General features: G+C 41.3%; 1 protein-coding gene across 2 annotated transcripts in view; it reads right to left on the minus strand.

The window, feature by feature from the left end:
* Positions 1-17,448, minus strand: part of TSPAN12 (tetraspanin 12) — a 44,575-nt gene that overhangs the window by 25,759 nt on the left and 1,368 nt on the right. The window contains exons 2-3 of one of the 2 annotated variants that reach the window (XM_009959303.2): positions 5,416-5,498; positions 4,611-4,746 (exon numbers count right to left, since the gene is read on the minus strand). The exons of the other annotated variant lie outside the window; for it this stretch is intronic. Of the exons in view, the coding sequence (XP_009957605.1) occupies positions 4,611-4,746; positions 5,416-5,498 (219 nt within the window). The remainder of the gene's footprint in view (positions 1-4,610; positions 4,747-5,415; positions 5,499-17,448) is intronic. 2 annotated transcript variants of the gene reach the window in all.

Genomic DNA, 17,448 nt, shown 5'->3' on the forward strand with positions numbered 1-17,448 from the left:
CGTCATTGTAAAAAATCTCTTCCTTATATCCAGTCTAAATCTGCCCTCTTTTAGTTTAAAACCATTACCCCTTGTCCTATCGCAACAGGTCCTGCTAAAAAGATTGACCTCATCTTTCTCACAGGCCCCCTTTAAGTACTGGAAGGCTGCTAGAAGGTCTCACCAGAGCTTCTCATCTCCAGGCTGACCAACCCCAACTCTCTCAGCCTGTGCTCACAGGGGAGGTGCTCCAGTCCCCTGATCATCTTCATGGCCTCCTCTGAACTCACTCCAACAGGTCCATGTCTTTCTTGTGCCAAGGACTTCAGAGCTGGATGCAGCACTGCAGGTGGGGTCTCACCAGAGCAGAGTAAAGGGGCAGAATCACCTCCCTCGACTTGCTGACCACGCTTCTTTTGATGCAGCCCAAGATACGATTGGCCTTATGGGCTGCGAGCGCACATTGCTGGGTCACGTCCAGCTTTTTGTCCACCAGTACCCCCAAGTCCTTCTCAGCAGGGCTGCTCTCAATCCCTTCATCCCCCAGCCTGTGTTAATACTGGGGATTGCCCCGACCCAGGTGCAGGACCTTGCACTTGGCCTTGTTGAACCTCATGAGGTTCACAAAGGCCCCACCTCTCAAGCCTGTCCAGGTCCCTCTGGATGGCATCCCATCCCTCAGGTGTGTCAGCTGCACCACTCAGCTTGGTGTCACCTGCAAACTTGCTGAGGGTGCACTTGATCCCACCATCTATGTCATTGATGAAGATATTAAAGAGCACTGGTCCCAGTACGGACCCCTGAGCGATACCACTTGTCACCAATCTCCATCTGGACATCGAGCCATTGACCACTGCCCTCTGGATGCAACCATCCAACCAATTCCCCAGCCACCAAACAGTACACCCATCAAATCCATATCTCTCCAATTTAGAGAGAAGGATGTTGTGTGGGATCACGTCAAAGGCCTTACAGTAGTCCAGAGAGACAACATAGGTTCTGCCATAACTGAATTAACAAGCTCTTTGACTACACACCAAGAGGGTTTAACAACAGTTAGCTCTGAGGAATATTTATCTGCCAACTTTATGATAAAAAAATCAGTAAAAGGATTTGTCCATCAAATATTTCTAACAGTTTTTCCCTTTGTGAAAACATATGCAGACAAATTTGAATCCTGTGCTGTTTGAACACTGTAATTACAGAAAACCCATAGCTGTAAATGCCAGAATTTGTACTGAAAACTCCTGCCAGGAAAATATTTTTTCCAGTGGGATTTTCATGAAGCTCTTCTTGTCAAGCAAGAGTTTACTCTTGTTTTACTAAAACAAGAACTTCAAAAAAATTCAGACACCTGTAAGATTACTGTTCTTAAAGAATATATGCATGTGTGGGTATAGGGTTTTTGTTTGTTTGTTTTGAGGATTGGGGAGGGGGGGCTGAGGCTTTTTTGGGGGTTGTTTTTTTGTTTGTTTGTTGGGGTTTTTTTAGTTCGGCTATGTGCACAACAGACTTTAAAAACAATCCAAAATGTACAGAGCCTCAGAACAGAAGAGGCAAAGGATGATTCTGGATTTCAAAAAAAACAAAGAATCTTGTTTGAAAAACTGTCACAAGTACTTTAAAACCTGACTCTAGTTTCTCATCCTTGGACTTTTTATACATTCAAGTCAGTGACTTGGAAGAGTCTAGATATTCCAGTTTAGGCTCGTATCACAGCTACTTTTACATGAAGACACCGGTCACTCACGACACACAAAAAAAAATGTATTATAAACACTTCAGGTACACACAGGCTCTTTATACCAACTACCCTTCCAGGACTGCATATTCCTGAAGCAATTAAAATTAAATTATCATAGTTTTAAAAGGCTGGTTCTACAAATAATCCAGAGCACACACCTCAGGAGACTGAGGTGTTGTGTTTTCTTACTATTAAGCTGAGTAAACATTAGTTCAACTTAAATTTATGTCCCATGTGAAGCTGGGAAGGTTTCAAGCATTTAATTGCAAGATAAAATTTCAAAACCAAATAAAAATAATTATGTATTCAGATGTATTAAAAATATCTAACACCATAATATATTTTTATGGTCCTTACGCTTTATTAGATTTCCCAAAAATCCAATTCAATTAACAACATTAGCACTAGCAATTAGCATGCTGCCAGGAACGTCAAGATTTGTATCCAAATCTCTCTGCATGGTGTCATTATGACTGTTCATGTACTTCAAAAAGAAGATTAAAAGCATGATTGAAGAGGTTGTTAATGTTTTACATGAAGGTTCTTTCTTTTACTTCATCTGGTTGTACAAAAGCTCATTTTGTTCATCCATCACTTTTCTGATTAGTCTTATGAATAAAGCAATGACTTATGTCTACATACTTCTGTGGTATAACATGACTGCACTCACTTAACAATTAATCAAAGACAATGACATACTTAGGAAGATATCATTTAGTTTTGCTTATCAGTTTCCTTAGCAAGAGCAAATTCTCAGGCTCCTGAAAATGAAATATTGCAACATAAAATGACAGAAATGTCTTGTTTTGATTTACCATAATTCAACTGCCTAAATACACTTTAAATAATTTATTTCCAGATGGCATTAAAAGCTATAAATGATTATTTCTTCTCACTAGCAGTTTAAATAAACTGAAGGCCAAAACCAGTTTTAATTTCATTTTCTTTTTAGTTAGGATTTTTTTCCCAAGGCTTATACCAAAAAGGGTAACTTTTTTTTCCAGGTACTATGTAGCATTGGTCTACATCATATAGTTGCTTTTGCGTTTTAATTAATTTTGAGTCACATTAAAAACTATCACCACTATAAAATAAAAAGCACTTTATGAAAATAATCTCATAACCTTACCATAAAAACTAAGGGTTAATAAGTTTACCATCTTTTAATACTTTCACTAGCTATATTAAAAAATATGTACAAAGCCCTTTTAAAGTATGCAAGAAAGACTACTAGAGAAATAATTACATGGTATGAAATTACATTAACCCATTATTTTTATGCAAGTGCTCATAACTAAGTAACATCCATCTTACAACTTGTTCCCATTGACTTTAACATTGCAAGGTTAAGATGTAGAAGTAAAAAATGCATGACCATTATACTACTATAAAGTATTCAGATTTAGATGAGAGTTTCTCCTAAGTACATTGCTTTGAAACAACAATCTTCATATTGTGTACAGGCTTAACAAAGACCCAAAAGGAGAAACAGCATTTGCCCTCTCGCAAGTGAGGAACACTTCTGCTGCAGACTTTCAACTGGAAATCTCAAATAAAGCTTACTATCACCTCAGATAAAAAAGACGTTTTAATACGAAACCCCAGTACAGTTTCCCAACTGTTTTAGCTGTGATTAGAATATTTCCTATTAGATAAAAGCAAAGGTTGCATAAATCTCAGCCAATTTCTTGCCCTTTTTTTTTGTGGTCAGTTTGTGCAAAATCTGTGAGGTCCAGACTTAAACCCACAGAGATCCACAAGAAAAACTCAACCGTATGCACTTTGGGAGAACTCAAAACACACTGCAGGGGAAAAAAACAGCAGGAGGTCAACTCTCCCTGTATAAGACTCCTGGATTTTCTCAAAAGCTGAAGGATTTTACCTGTCCACTTTCTCCTACTGCAGTCACAGTAGTCAAGTCTGATACACCTCTTTCACATCCACCGGGCTTACAGACGGCTTGAAATCCTGCTTAGCCTCATGCTGTAAGACAGAGCCCAACTCCGCAAAGGGCTACCAGCCTGACTTCTGAGAGAAGTATACAGGTACATGGCACTCCTTGATCTCAGCATTGCCAATGGTCTAAACATTTTTAAACCCTAAATACTTAATTTTTGTGCAACATTGATGAGCTTTTTGGTGTTGGGGGTTTTGTTGTTGTTGTGGATTTTTGTTGTCCTCAAACTCACTGACATGCAGGTGAAGAAAAAGGCATTTGGCTCCCTTGACAGTCAAAGCCTCATCACAGTTAAATTGTACATAGAGCCTTATGCAGGACAGAGTACTGCTTTTCAGCTCCTTTGGCTCAGTTACATAGCCTCCAAACAAAGGAAAAATCTTGAGTATTTGGAATTTATTTTTAAACTTGCTCACAACCAAATGCAACTGCAAAATTCCACATCCACATAAGAAAAAAGGCAAAGCTTCTACATATACTCAGAATTAACTTCCATCAGCTACAAATGTTGTTACTTTACACATACAATCAACTGTGGGGATAAAGCAAAGTGTAGGCTATTTAACCATTGCACAGCCAAGAGTCAAAAGGGTAGCATTAAGGGTTTATTTCAGAGCATTCAGACTCACGTTCCTATAATTATTAGTACTTAAGAGTTAAGAGTTGTTATTCCCCTCAGCAACTCCTCTACTAAATTAAGTGGATTTTTGCAAATGAGACGCTGCTTGTCTTTCAGTCACAGCATAACACAGTCTAGGCAATAAATTCTTTCCTACTGTGTGCTTTGCAATTACAATTCCTCACCAATATCATAACTCAACACAGTAATAAAAAATAATCAGTATTTATCTAGTGCCTGTGGATTAAAACTTTTCTTACGCTGTTGAGGCAAAACAGAAGTTAGCTGGTTTTAGAGGTTATGAAACATACCCAGACAAGGAGCAACAGATTTCTTTTCACTGTTCCACAGTAGCCCAGCATTCCAACTATGATGAGGAAACAGCAGACTGCAATCATGACCGGGTGGACCACAGGAAAGTAAGTCAAAATGACAGCCTCCTCCACCCTAAAACCAATCAGAACCATAATTTAAAAAAACAAACAAACAAACAAAAACCCACCATAATTGCACAAAAATTATGCAGAAATAAAACGTAATATAGCCATTAAACCGAAAACGGTGGATTAGCATATATGCTCTTCCCAGCACCTTACATGTTTCACAGAAATCTCTTCTACATGGTTTTACAGCCAAATGCTGCATTCAGGTACCAGAAAGTAATGTGTCATCCAAAATCTCTTTGGAGCAAAGATGATCTTCCTGTCCTGCATCTGCACAGCATGCAGCACAATGAAGCCCTGTTCCATCTCTAAGGCTCATAAACATTGCTGTAATATAACTAACAGCATTCCTAAAGCTCCAGTCTGAATAAAGTATTCAAAACTAAACAGTAATATAATATGGTTACATGTCGGCAAAGGCCCAAAAATTGATCCCTGTCAGAAGAGAAAGGTGCAGGAACAAAACAAGATTGAACTTGTATCTTTCCCCCTTCTTTAATTTCGACCGATGCCAAAAACGGTGGCAAAACCACACATTTCAACAAAACAATAATTAGCTCAACTGAAGGCTTCTTAATTCTAGAAATCCTAATTAGCAAACCTGCCATACAGAATGAACACCATCTACCACAATCAATCACCCACACATTAACAGGTTTAAGGAAAGCTTTACCTTGTTTCTGCAGTTAAAGTGAGAACATTATTCAGGTAGTCTCTCATCCAAGCAGAAACACCTAATACGCTGATGGACATCAACTAAAAATAAAAGATGAAGTTATTTATCACGCATTTAAAAAGAATTGCAAGATCAATTTAAGTAGAGGATCAATCATCAATTCATTTATCCAAACAGCATACCGTCCCCAAAACTGTACTTCTATATGCTTAGAGTTGGTTTGTTGCCCAAGTATTTAGGGAGTCAGAGACGATAATCTTCTCTTCCAGGAAGCATAATTAATGCCTGGAATACCTTCTCTTCCACCCAGTGATGCCACTGCTGGCTCAAATCCTACCACTGCATAAAGTACTGCAGAAAAAAAAGGGAGGGTTTATGCAACTCTTTCAGGGCTCACAGGTGGTATCCCCCAGTCTGTACAAAACCATGAAGCCACGCTCAGGTACACAGTCAGTGAAGAATAATCTGAAGCCCCATACAGGATACAACAGTACTGATACACTGACACATAGGAGAGGAGACTTATCTTCTGGTTAAATTTAGAAAAATCTGATACTCTCGCTCATTCAGACAGTGTCACACCCTGAACACTATGGCTCAGTCTCCTGGACTGTAAAATGACAATACAACTCACTGCACTTCAATTATAAACCCCAGATCATTAAAGCGTTTGGGTACCTAACCTGCTAGGCACTTGAGAGGCATAAAGCCACTATGCTTTCACCAGGACTGCTCCTACAGCACGTAAATCCCTGAGACTGAACCCACCTAGAATTGCCACCACCTCAGCAGACCAGGATTTCTGTCACCTGATGCCATCGTGCATTCCAGCACACCTGGGATCTACCAGTAGAAGCCCCGGCCTCTGATTTTCTTGAGAAGCCAAACCTGAATGACGTGGTCAGGAGATACCTGCCACACCATGACAGCACCACCTCTTCTGCTGCTGTAGCTGAGGTACAGCTAGAGGACAGGGCACTGTTCTTGGCACTTGGCCATGTATTTTGCACTGGGCTAGGAAAGTCAGTACGCCCTTTCTCCTGGAGGAGGGCTCATGGAACAGCAGTAGTCATCCCCACCTTTGTGCATGTTCTCTGGCCCCAAAAGCATCACATCTCCTCCTGCACGCACAGGACAGACAAGAGCACACTTCTCAAACAGAAGGTGAGAGATACAGCTATAAACTCCTTTAAGGAGAGGAAGGAACCACTAAGCTTTTGTACAAAATGGAGCAAAGTTAAGGTTACTGATGCCACTGCTTTCTTCTCAAACCATTTCAGGAAATTCAGATGGTTTACTACACTCAAAGGAAAATTTAGGACTATCAGTCTCACATGGGCACCTAAGTCTGAACCAAAGCTCAGGGGCTGAACCTGGCAGACTCAGGACTTCAGAAGCACCACTGTCGAGGGAGACACTGGCTCTCCTGAATACCAATGTTTTCATGCATTGTATAGGTGTATGCCAGGAAACCTCAGCATTATACTAACAGCTTCTTAAATCAGTGAGAAGTGCTAATCTCCCCTTGTGGCCTTCAATAGCTAGCTTCCCACACACGCTCATATTTCCCTAAAGTTGTTACAAAAAACAAGTTAACTGGTTCAAACCTAACATGTAAGAAAAATTGCTCTGGGGCCTTACCGGCTCCTTTGCCTGCAGCCCACCCACAGCAGGCTATTTCTGCCTTTAAAATTTCATGAGAAGCCCAGTGGCTACCCTACATCTTCCTCCTGCTTTTCAAAACTGATGCACAAAGTACAGGTACTGCCTTGGTTCTGGGTGGTGCCAGCAAGAGCCCTGAAAGCTAGAGCATGCTACAAGTCTGCTGCATACACGTATGCCCTACAAACTCTATGGGATTCATTTTGGCTGGCAGAACAGCAGGAGTAAAGAGTGTTTTCTGCAGAAAGCTGCAGAAGCAAGGAGACAATGATTAGAAGCTCCTTCTAGATAAACTCCTCGACAATGGCTACCTCCTTGTAAGAAAGCATCAGGCAAACTCCATACAAGCAATAAAAACCACGTTTCTAACACAAAGAGAGGTGAAGAAGACTACAAGCAGACAGCCTACTTCCTTATGGTCAAAAAGCAACCGAAAACATTTTTAACCCTCCACATGTCCCTGCAAGGCCTGCTGATGCACACAGCGAAAGTGTTAGCTCACACTTCCAGTCTGTTTATAGTAAAATACTTAAGATAAATGGGGTTACTTTGCTTCACAGCAGTGGTGCTCAGGACTGAGGAGACCATCAAAAGCACACTCCTTAGCAACTTTTAATAACAGCCAAATGGTTCTCCTACAAAAACCATACCAGAAAAATGTTCACTTGCTAAATAATATTCTTCCTCCCATACCAAACTGGTGGGCTGCCTAGCACCCACTCCCCATTAGGAACTTGCAGGCTGCACTTGTTTTCTTTCAGCCTTCAGTAAGCAGCAATACATTCCCGTACAACAATGAGAAGAGGTGGATTCCTTGGAAGAAGACAAGAGATTGCTTCTTCAGCAGAGGTAAGATAAGGCAGGCAAAAGAGTCACCACAAGGATAGTGGAGCCTGCAAGTTACTCAGAGACAACAGGGAGATGGCAGAGCAACCAGCTAAAAGGCAGAGGGGACAAAAAGGACTGCTAGAGACCAAAAGAAATTAGCGGAGTCCTGCCACTGAGAGAATCATTCGGTTTGCTACAAGGAAGGACTTGCCTACAAAGGTGAATCAGGAAAGAGAACTTTTACTTCTGCTGTTAGTTGAGTTTTATCTACCTAGATAGGTATTTCTGCCGACACAAAATCAGTGAAGGGAATGACTAGGCAGATACTTCTCCAAGCCATGGCCCACACATGGCCACACGACTTCTGCAGAAACACTTAATGACCATATCATGGAACATGACTTCGCTTTCACTTATCATGAAGAGCAACAGGAAGAAAAGGACTGCTTCCTTTTATCTAGGAAACATAACCTTCACCAATAATTTAACTACATGAACACTGTTTCAGTTCATAAGAACAACCTCTCTATGAAAGGTCTCTCACTTCATTGAAAAAGCTTTTAGCCATTGAGGTCCCCCGCCTGTCCTCCTTCAGCGTAAATAGCTAACAGCCAATTACTACTGTTTCTTGCTGGACATAAATTACATGCAAGAAAATTCCCTCTGTAACCCCTTGGAGAGCCAGGCTACAGCTCACTCACTCTGTGCCCTGAATGATCTCACCATTAACTCCTTCAGGTGTTCCTGACTTCTGCTAAGCTTACAACACATGTATTGTATCAACACAGGAGCTAGCCCAGCATTACTCTGAAAACTACATGCACAATGCCTTACCTCGCTGCTACACAGATTACCTGTGCAATACCCTCCTGCCAACCAGACAAATTCCTTGGGAGGTACCGTTGGCACCTTATTTTGAAGAAAGTCCAAAGTGAATTATTACTCCAAATTACCCAAAAGCCAGAGTGCTGTGACACACTGGATTCATGTCCGGGAAAGTCAGTGACACTGTCAAACTGGGGTGGCATAAAGACATGGCTCAAAGAGAATAGGCAAATGCTCAAGAAGCTCCTCTTAAAGAGGCCCATGGAAGAGTAAACCGTGATAACTCAGAAAAGGAATTCAGCAATAGGTTGATTACAAAACGTATATTTTAGAGCACATAACCCAGCAAGTGCTTGGCAGCTCTTCAGTAGCAAAGGGAAGTGTTAGGAAAAAAAATCATATGCCTTCTGATGAGCACAAGTGAGCCTCTGGGCAGGAACACCCTGCAGGATGAAAGATGTGTTTGGAACACCAAACTGCCCTGCATAATAATGACTGATGTTTAGCTTAGTGCAAAAGATTACCAAGCACTAACTCATAGCCATCAATCGACTTGCTCACCTGCTCCACAGCCACAGGAGAATCACGGTGAGAACACAACATGCACACCTGAGCTCCACAGCCTCCTGCTTACGACTCAACACGTGCAGTGCTGCCCTGTAAAAGCATTAAGCATCCTCAAGTGCCAGCTGATAGCAAGGAGGCTCCAGGCACCCACCACTTCACACCACCTACAGCAGAAGCAGATCTTCAGCCAGAAGCACAAGAATTCTACTAACACCAGCAGTACAACTCAGCCTATGCACTCCATAGGCAGGAACAATAACAACCTACCCAAAACCTTGGTATGCATCCAAACCTACCATCAAAGAACAGCAGTCACATGGCTGCAATTCACTGCCACACAATTTTCAAGGAGTCATGTGCAGGGGCAAGGTCCCGATTACAGTTTTTGTTGGTTCATTTGGAGGATGAAAAAAAGGGCAGCCTTAAAAAACTGGCAGCCTCTACTTCAAGAGTAGTTTTGTAACTAATTTAGATGTAAAATACAGTTAAAAAACCTGTATCAAGCAATCAGACGGAAGGACACAAGCTTATGAGAAATAAACCCACCAAGATAATTCTCACCACATGAGCAGTTACATCATTTCACCAAAAGGTTTTCATCCAAGCTTCTCTGATGACAGCCAGTCTGCTGTGCTGTAAACATAATATAATAGTAGGCAGTAAAACATATTTATTTGTTGCAGCTGGCTGCACAAGTCACTATGGGTTTCATTCTAAATTGTCACAGTATGTTATACAGCCATCAACACAACACTGAAGAGTTTACAAAACTGCCTGCTGTCATAGTCTATTTTATTTTCACACTGATTAAACAAAGATATTAAATGATATTTTTATATGATCAATATGCAGATCACAACAATATATTAAATTTCCAAACTAATTTATCATGTAAAGTTTTTAAAGCTATTAGAGCTTTCACTGACAACTGAATTACAATACCAACAATGGACTCAAACTATTAGGAGTGGCCATTTCCAAGTAGAGTTTAAATTGTCTTTGGAACTCTAACATAAACTATGCACCAAAATGAAAATACCAAGTCATCTTTACATTTTAAGCCCTTACTGTGGCAGTCCTACTCACAATGTCTTTATGGCCACACCTAAACTGGAAAATAAATCTGCATTTTCAATCATTAAATGAACATGGATTTCTGACTCAGAGAAAGACCTATTCCTGTCGCTATTTGCACACCTGTTTTCATTCTTTTGTCATTTTTTTCAATCAAACATTCCAATACCTTAATTTTTGACACAAAGTGGCTGTGCACAAATTTGAGAGAAAGTTTTTTTCATTATTAAATTGGAGGAAAGATCAAAAGTATCTTCCATGTTAAAAATCACACACCGTTCTTTTTATTCTAATGGATGGGGTAAACAACTTCAGGCCATGCTCTGGTACTCATACAAAATGCTGACTAGCAGCACTACAGAGCAACTTGCTTTGCAGAAAAAGGTTTCCAGCTCCAAGGAAATTATTTCCAAGATATAACAACATTCATCAGAATACGTCCTTTAATTTTCGGAAAGAAATAAACCTTGAGAAAATTTTCCAGTTAAAATTTCTTTGGGTAATCTGAGCTGTGACTTATCAAAGTGGGGGGAGGGGATAAATCACTACAAGGTCATGAACAGAGCATGTTGCAATGCTTTCACAGGATTTTCACAATTAAGTTCAATATTCAGATCATTGAACAAACACAGATGACTCAGATCCCTGGATAAACAGATGACTACATTTTTTGGAGAGGGAGGGGCATAAGGGCGGGGGAGATCAGGACAAGAGGTCTTGTTTTTATGTATTACCCGGCAAAAGCATTTAAATGTTTAGAGAAAGAAGGGTGGCCTATAAAAGAGAAAATTCCCCTACTGCCCACTAATGCATCTTTTACTCTACAGACATGCCAACATTTAGTTTTTAGCTAAGCGTCCTACACAGGGTCATGCCTTGGTCCCCTCCCACTTGCAAACAGCTGAAGCATGTACTTATTTGCACTTTGAATCCGGGTTTGCTTGCGCAGCTGCAACAGTGAGTTAACAACATGCTCTGCATTTGGCACGGGCTGGAACTTGCACACTTTGCAATAAGGCAACTGCCAGAGCACTGACAGGCTGCTAACGGGTCACTCTCCCAGGGGAAGCAAGCAACTTTTCCAGCAGATGGCTGTGCAAGGCTCCTCCAACAGCATAAAGAACAAATAAAAGCTCAAATACGCAAACAGGTTGAGGTACAGCTCATCTATCAGCCGGTTCCACCAAGTGTCAGACCCACGTATCAACCTCTGAGCTGTGTAGTACAAAGGTATCTTAAAATCAAAGAGGGGTAAGAAAGTGCATGTGTTTCTGCATCCATCCTCTGTGGCTACCTAGGCACTGCAGTTCTTGTTAGGACATGATCTGTGCCACTCTTCTCTCAAAAGTAAGTATCTCAATGTCAAGAGACCTTTTGCCTTTGGGGAGGCAGGGGCACATGCTGCTGACTGTGGGTAATTTGCAGCAATGCTCAGAGCTTAAGTGTCCACATCCATATCACAAGCCACACACCACCATCAAGACGGTATGCCTTCACACATACACAATACATTCTTAATTTTGTTTCTGTAAGAGCTTGTTTTTGTTCATGGACTAGTCAACCTCACAGGTGGCAGGTAAATTATTTCTAAACCCAGGGTATAACTGGAAGACTGATATGAGGAAAGGGTATGTATTTCCCATGATCCACAGGATCTATGTATCAGCTGGTTGTAGGTAAACCACTCAACTTTTCCATTTTACACGTGAATACCCATGAGCACATGAAGATTACTAAGATAAACCTGCATTTTTAATTAAATCACACATTCCTGTAAAACCGCATGAAATCAAACTGTCCCCTATATGGGAAACAGCTACAAGACATTAAAAAACTGGTATTATTCCCATGGCCCTCGCCTAGTGTCTACCACAGACTCTTGAGATGATGAAAAATCTTCAAGGTCCAGAAGCAGCACCTGAGGATTTGTGAATAACTGGGTCCCTATCTTCTACAGAAAGGGATGAGAATTTAAAGAAAAAAAAAAAAAAAGCAAGTACCTACAGGCGAGATGGACCTTCCCAGTTCTGCTGGAGATCACGGCTTACTGCTATGAGCAGTTCCCCTTGAGTTATTGGCTCAAATCTAGGCAACGCAGGTTTGGGCCCTCATCCTCAAGGCAGATGTAGTGAGCTCCACACAGTTAATCGTGAGGATTACCCCAAAAAAACCCTCTGTGCTTTCATTGACTTCTGAATGCCAATGAAGAAGCATATTAATGTAATTTCTAACATTGGGGTGTGGTTTATTTTTTCCTTTCCAGCCTCAAATCAAGCCAGTTTTTCAGTACGGTTTTGCAGAGACTGCTCTACCAATTCACTGTTGACATACCACGAGGAGTAAGCCATGTCACCTATAAAGACATACATGGCATAAAAGGTTATATAGAAATAGATACAAAGCTGACTTACAGCTGAACTCTACTTTGTGAGGACATGGTCTGGTAATGTAATGATGTTATATAAATAATGCAGCCTAAAGACAACAAAAAGTAAAAGATTTCTCAAAGACCAGAATTAAAAGTATTTCTGGTCCTTTAAACCCCCCTCCTATAGCTTGCTTTGATGAAAGCATTCCTTCAAAAGACACTCTGTTCCCACAGGAGCTGGAGTTATTCTTGCATGGCTTTTAGGTATTTTCTTTATAAAAGAATGCTAAGAAAATCAGGTTTCAATTATGCATGTCTACACTGCAGTCTCTAAAATCAGAGTGTATCAGCCTAGAATGAACCCCATGTTTACGCTGCTATAGGTACCCAGCCAGGCAGCATTCATTTCAATGGATATTATTAGTCACTTAAACTGCTTAAAAACTTGACCCTAACTCTACTTGTTCCAAGTATCTACAAATCGCACCAATGTGAGTGGAAGTTGGACAGCAGCAGAAACAAAACCTCTATGCAGAACCTGGTTCCAAGGAAGGGAGGATAGACTGATTTATATCTCATGTCACAGTAGATTTGAAAAACGAAGCAAAAAATTACAAGATTCAACACATACATTTGAGGTTGGAAAAAGAAGGAAACACAATACCACTGCTTCCAGCCACCCTTAGTGCTTCCTTGCACAACACTAATATTCCCTTGCTCTAAATTCTCAGGTAGTACACATAGCCAAAACTAGAAGATTCCAATGTGCAAAGTATTCAAAACAAAAGAAGAACTAACTGGAAGTTTGCTCTTTTATTTTATGTGATTTTTTTTTTTTTTTTATTGTTCACAAGCACAAATTCAAGATAGATGCAAAATAATTTCCACTGCCAGCCAGGAGGGTTTATTGGCTGCAACCACATAGTCTAAATCAGATGGTACTGCTATGTACGTCAAGGAAAGCTTAGGCACTGCTCAACAGAAACTGCATATCCCCAGGCAGAAAAACCTCACAAGGTGAAGGATGTGGCAACATTGCTGGCTTGGCTCAAACATCCAGTGACACTATTAATCATCAGCTAAGAGATCCTTACCACCTATGACAGAGTCATCTGCAACTTACAACCCTGATTTGCCCCAGACACTATAGTACAGTCATCCTCAATTACAAGCAACACAACAGCAGCTGCTCCTCCTTTCCGCTTTACATGCTCACCAGAAAAAGGAAAAAAAAAAAAAAAAGCTGGCAGTTTTTTCAAGACTGAAAGTCTATAGACTTTTTCCTGCATGTTAGCTATATTCTGCCCTTTTTTTTTTTAAGTGAGAAAATTAAGAAAAAAAATGTGCTGCTTTTACTTGCATCTACTATCACAAACCCTAGGGGCCACTGCCCTCAGATAACCTCCTGTGTTACACCTGTGCCATTACTACAGGCTGGCCACATTCTGCAACTGAAGGTCTCCCTAGTATAAATGCTTGCAAAGGTGGTTTAATTGGGAAGGAGACCACAGCAAAGTATAGAACAACAACGGCAACATTGCAAAATGTGGCAAGGAAGAATCCTGTGAGGACAAGTTATATAGTGCTCAAAACGAATGAAGATGCTCATGTTACATCCATGACTGCAACTGAGCTGGAACAGTGCCAGGAGCTTGCCGATACAGAAAAGCCCCACCAGAAGGAAAGCCCCTGTAGTCTCATAAACTGCATAAAATATGTTTGTGGAGCTTGCAAAACTAAATTTCTCTAAGTCTCAACACACATGCTATCTAGAGATAATGAAGACCAGTATTGTCACTAAGAAAAGAAAATTAGGAAGCAGTAGGATCATGTCTTCTCTCAAGCACCACTAAGATAATCTGCTTAGTTAAGCACTAAGTCTTGACTACGAAACACCAAACCATGCATTTTTGGAGGTCTCCTCTTTTTATTAGGCTGTCCAGAATGTAATATGCTGCAAATGGCAGTTGCAGACTGTAAGATGAGACACCTGCAGATATCCAGTTGGGTCTTTCAGTCTCATAAATTACCTTAAGAAGTGATGCTCATTTATACATGAGGATGACAGAAGAATGAAACCAAATGTTAACTGCAGGAGTTAGTCCGAAGGATATTCCTTGTCCAGGGTATTGTCAAAAAACCCCTTACGCAATTAGAAGACTGAGGAGGTCTTGAAACTACAACTCTTGCTTTGCAAGAGACATCAGATGCACGATTCAATTGACCCTGGAAACAGCTTCCAGAAGGGCATCATCAGGTCTATCACCACAGTCAGTTACTTAATCAACAACAATTAGAGCACTGACAACAGATTCATTCCCACCTCAGAAGAAAGCACCTTTCAAGATCTGCTGCAAGTTGCAGCTCCAGAAGTACCAATCCATTCACATCCACAAAACCAGGGGTTTTTTGGAGCAGTAAAAGCAGTACATTTACTGGTCCATTATCAAAACAGGACGAACCACTAAAACAGAGCCTTAGGCTTCCAGTTGATCGCTTATGAATTATTTACAGCTAAGCAACCTTCAGGCCAAAAATGACAAAAAGCATAACAAACAACATTGCCTGCCTGCCTCCCTCTCATGCACACACAGGTATGGTCACCCTGTCTACCATTCCACACCACAGCTCATCAGCTGAGCCCAGCAAAAAAAGCTTCTTCCTATCCTAGTAGGCAGCATGTAGCTGTACACTTATGAGCAATGCTCTGGAGAAGCTGCAAGGATGGCAGCAGAGTGACTGATAAAGCTCTCTCACTTCGCTGCTTCTGTAGGCTCCGACAGCAACCAAATTAAAGACACCAGTGTCTTGTGGCAACCATCCACGTTAGGTTTTTCAGAAATACTGACGGTCAGATTAGCCAGTTCTGTTATGCATACTATCTTCTTAAGGAGGTTCACGTGCACTAGTCTGCCCTCACCAGGCTGGCAATGACAAATGCTGGAGTCCCATCATACACAGTTGGGACAGATGCACACAGTGCACACTTTTAGATGTTCCCTTCTAAGGGGCTGACAATCAGACCATACTAGACAGTGACTACCTGCTCTCGCACAGTTTTTTTCAGGCCTTCAAAAGCTTCAAGGCCCCAGCCTGGTGGAGGAAACAATCCTTTTTTGCACAACATGTGGTTAGACCTACTGCTGGACACCACCACAGTGAAACAAGGAGAGAATGTCACCCTATTCCAGCCAGGACCCTCACATGATTTTAAAAAGTCAACACATGCTGTTTGCACATCTTCACTGTTTTCAGCCAAACACTGATAACTGACACAGCCACTGGGCATATTATCAACAGGGCTGAAGTCATTTGGAGGCAACGGCCCTTGGGAAGGAAGGAAGCAAGTGAACATGTAAAATGCTCCAAGATCGGGCTTGAAGACAATCACACATATGCATCCCAAACCAGGAGGTCTGTACAGACCCTGGAATCACAGCATTGCTCTTGTCTTTACCCGTTGGGACAGAATCCACTGTGCTCAGGAGGAATACGGCTGCACATTTTCACAGGGCTGATCTAATCTAAACTTCCTGACATCCAGCCCATAACCTGGGCTGGCATATATCCAAGTAAGCACTAACATAAGCAAGAGGCAAGCTAAGGACTTCCAAATGGAAGGAAGAGTGGCAGCAAGGGGAAATCACAGTGCCCACACCTACACCAGTGGGTAAGCACCTGCTGCCAGGGAAACTTTTCACAAGAAAACTCTGCCCCATGGGTCATGCACTAACACTCAGAAAAGGCAGTGGCAAAACTCCCACTAAGCCCAACAGGAAAATTTTCAAGCTCTGACAGAGGAGGAGATATGGCAAACTTCACTACGCCAAGCAGCTAGTAGCAGATTTGTATTTAGCTGTTGAATATACATCTGAACAGGATCAGACAGGAAGCAGAAAGAGGTTTTACACACAGACTCCTCCAAAGAAGTCTGATGTAACTGCAATACGTTTAACTACCCGCCCACCATGCATCCCATTTCTTACCACACAATTCTGGCAGACTCAGGTTATTTCGCTTATTGATTTGGTTTGAACCAAACCGCTGCATTCATCTACTTTGTAAAATGCAGGGAACCCCAAAAGGACTGGCCAATTTTTCGTTTAAGTTCCAACACCTTTAATTTTATACACATTACGGAAGACAGCTTTAATTCTTTGCAACATCTGTGATGCAAGTCATCTGCTACGATGGCTTTTCTTATTTAATTACATACTCACATGCTTCAGCACTATACAGATTTCACTTAGCTGCCTGGGTGCACTTTCCAGTGTCCTGGCCTCAGCTAGAAAGATTAATTACAAACTTTTTTTATATTTTGGAGACAAGCATGAGAAGTTACCATTTTCTTCCCTAGGACTTTTCATACTACAACAGACTCAAAAGACCCCTTTGTCTGTATGACTAGGGAAAAAAAAAAAACAACAAAACAACAAGAAGAAAAGATAACCTCATGTGTAAGCTGCGTATCACCTAAATGGCTGCTTCAACTATAAAAAGCTGTCACTGAATAATAAATCTGATGGGACACAGCAGGCAATGAGCACGGAGGGCAAGGGAAGAGACCAAAGTTTAAAGGTCAAAGACAGCGGGTGAGTTAAGGTGTGAATGGGAACTGATAAGGACAGCTCAAGGTAGGAATCATGGAAACCAGAGGAAAGCAGCAAACAGGTGAATGGCAGGATAGGATGTTTTCAGCCATGTGT

This window comes from Leptosomus discolor, chromosome 1 (assembly GCF_034619465.1).
Source record: "Leptosomus discolor isolate bLepDis1 chromosome 1, bLepDis1.hap2, whole genome shotgun sequence".
NCBI classification, from domain to species: Eukaryota; Metazoa; Chordata; class Aves; order Leptosomiformes; family Leptosomidae; genus Leptosomus; species Leptosomus discolor.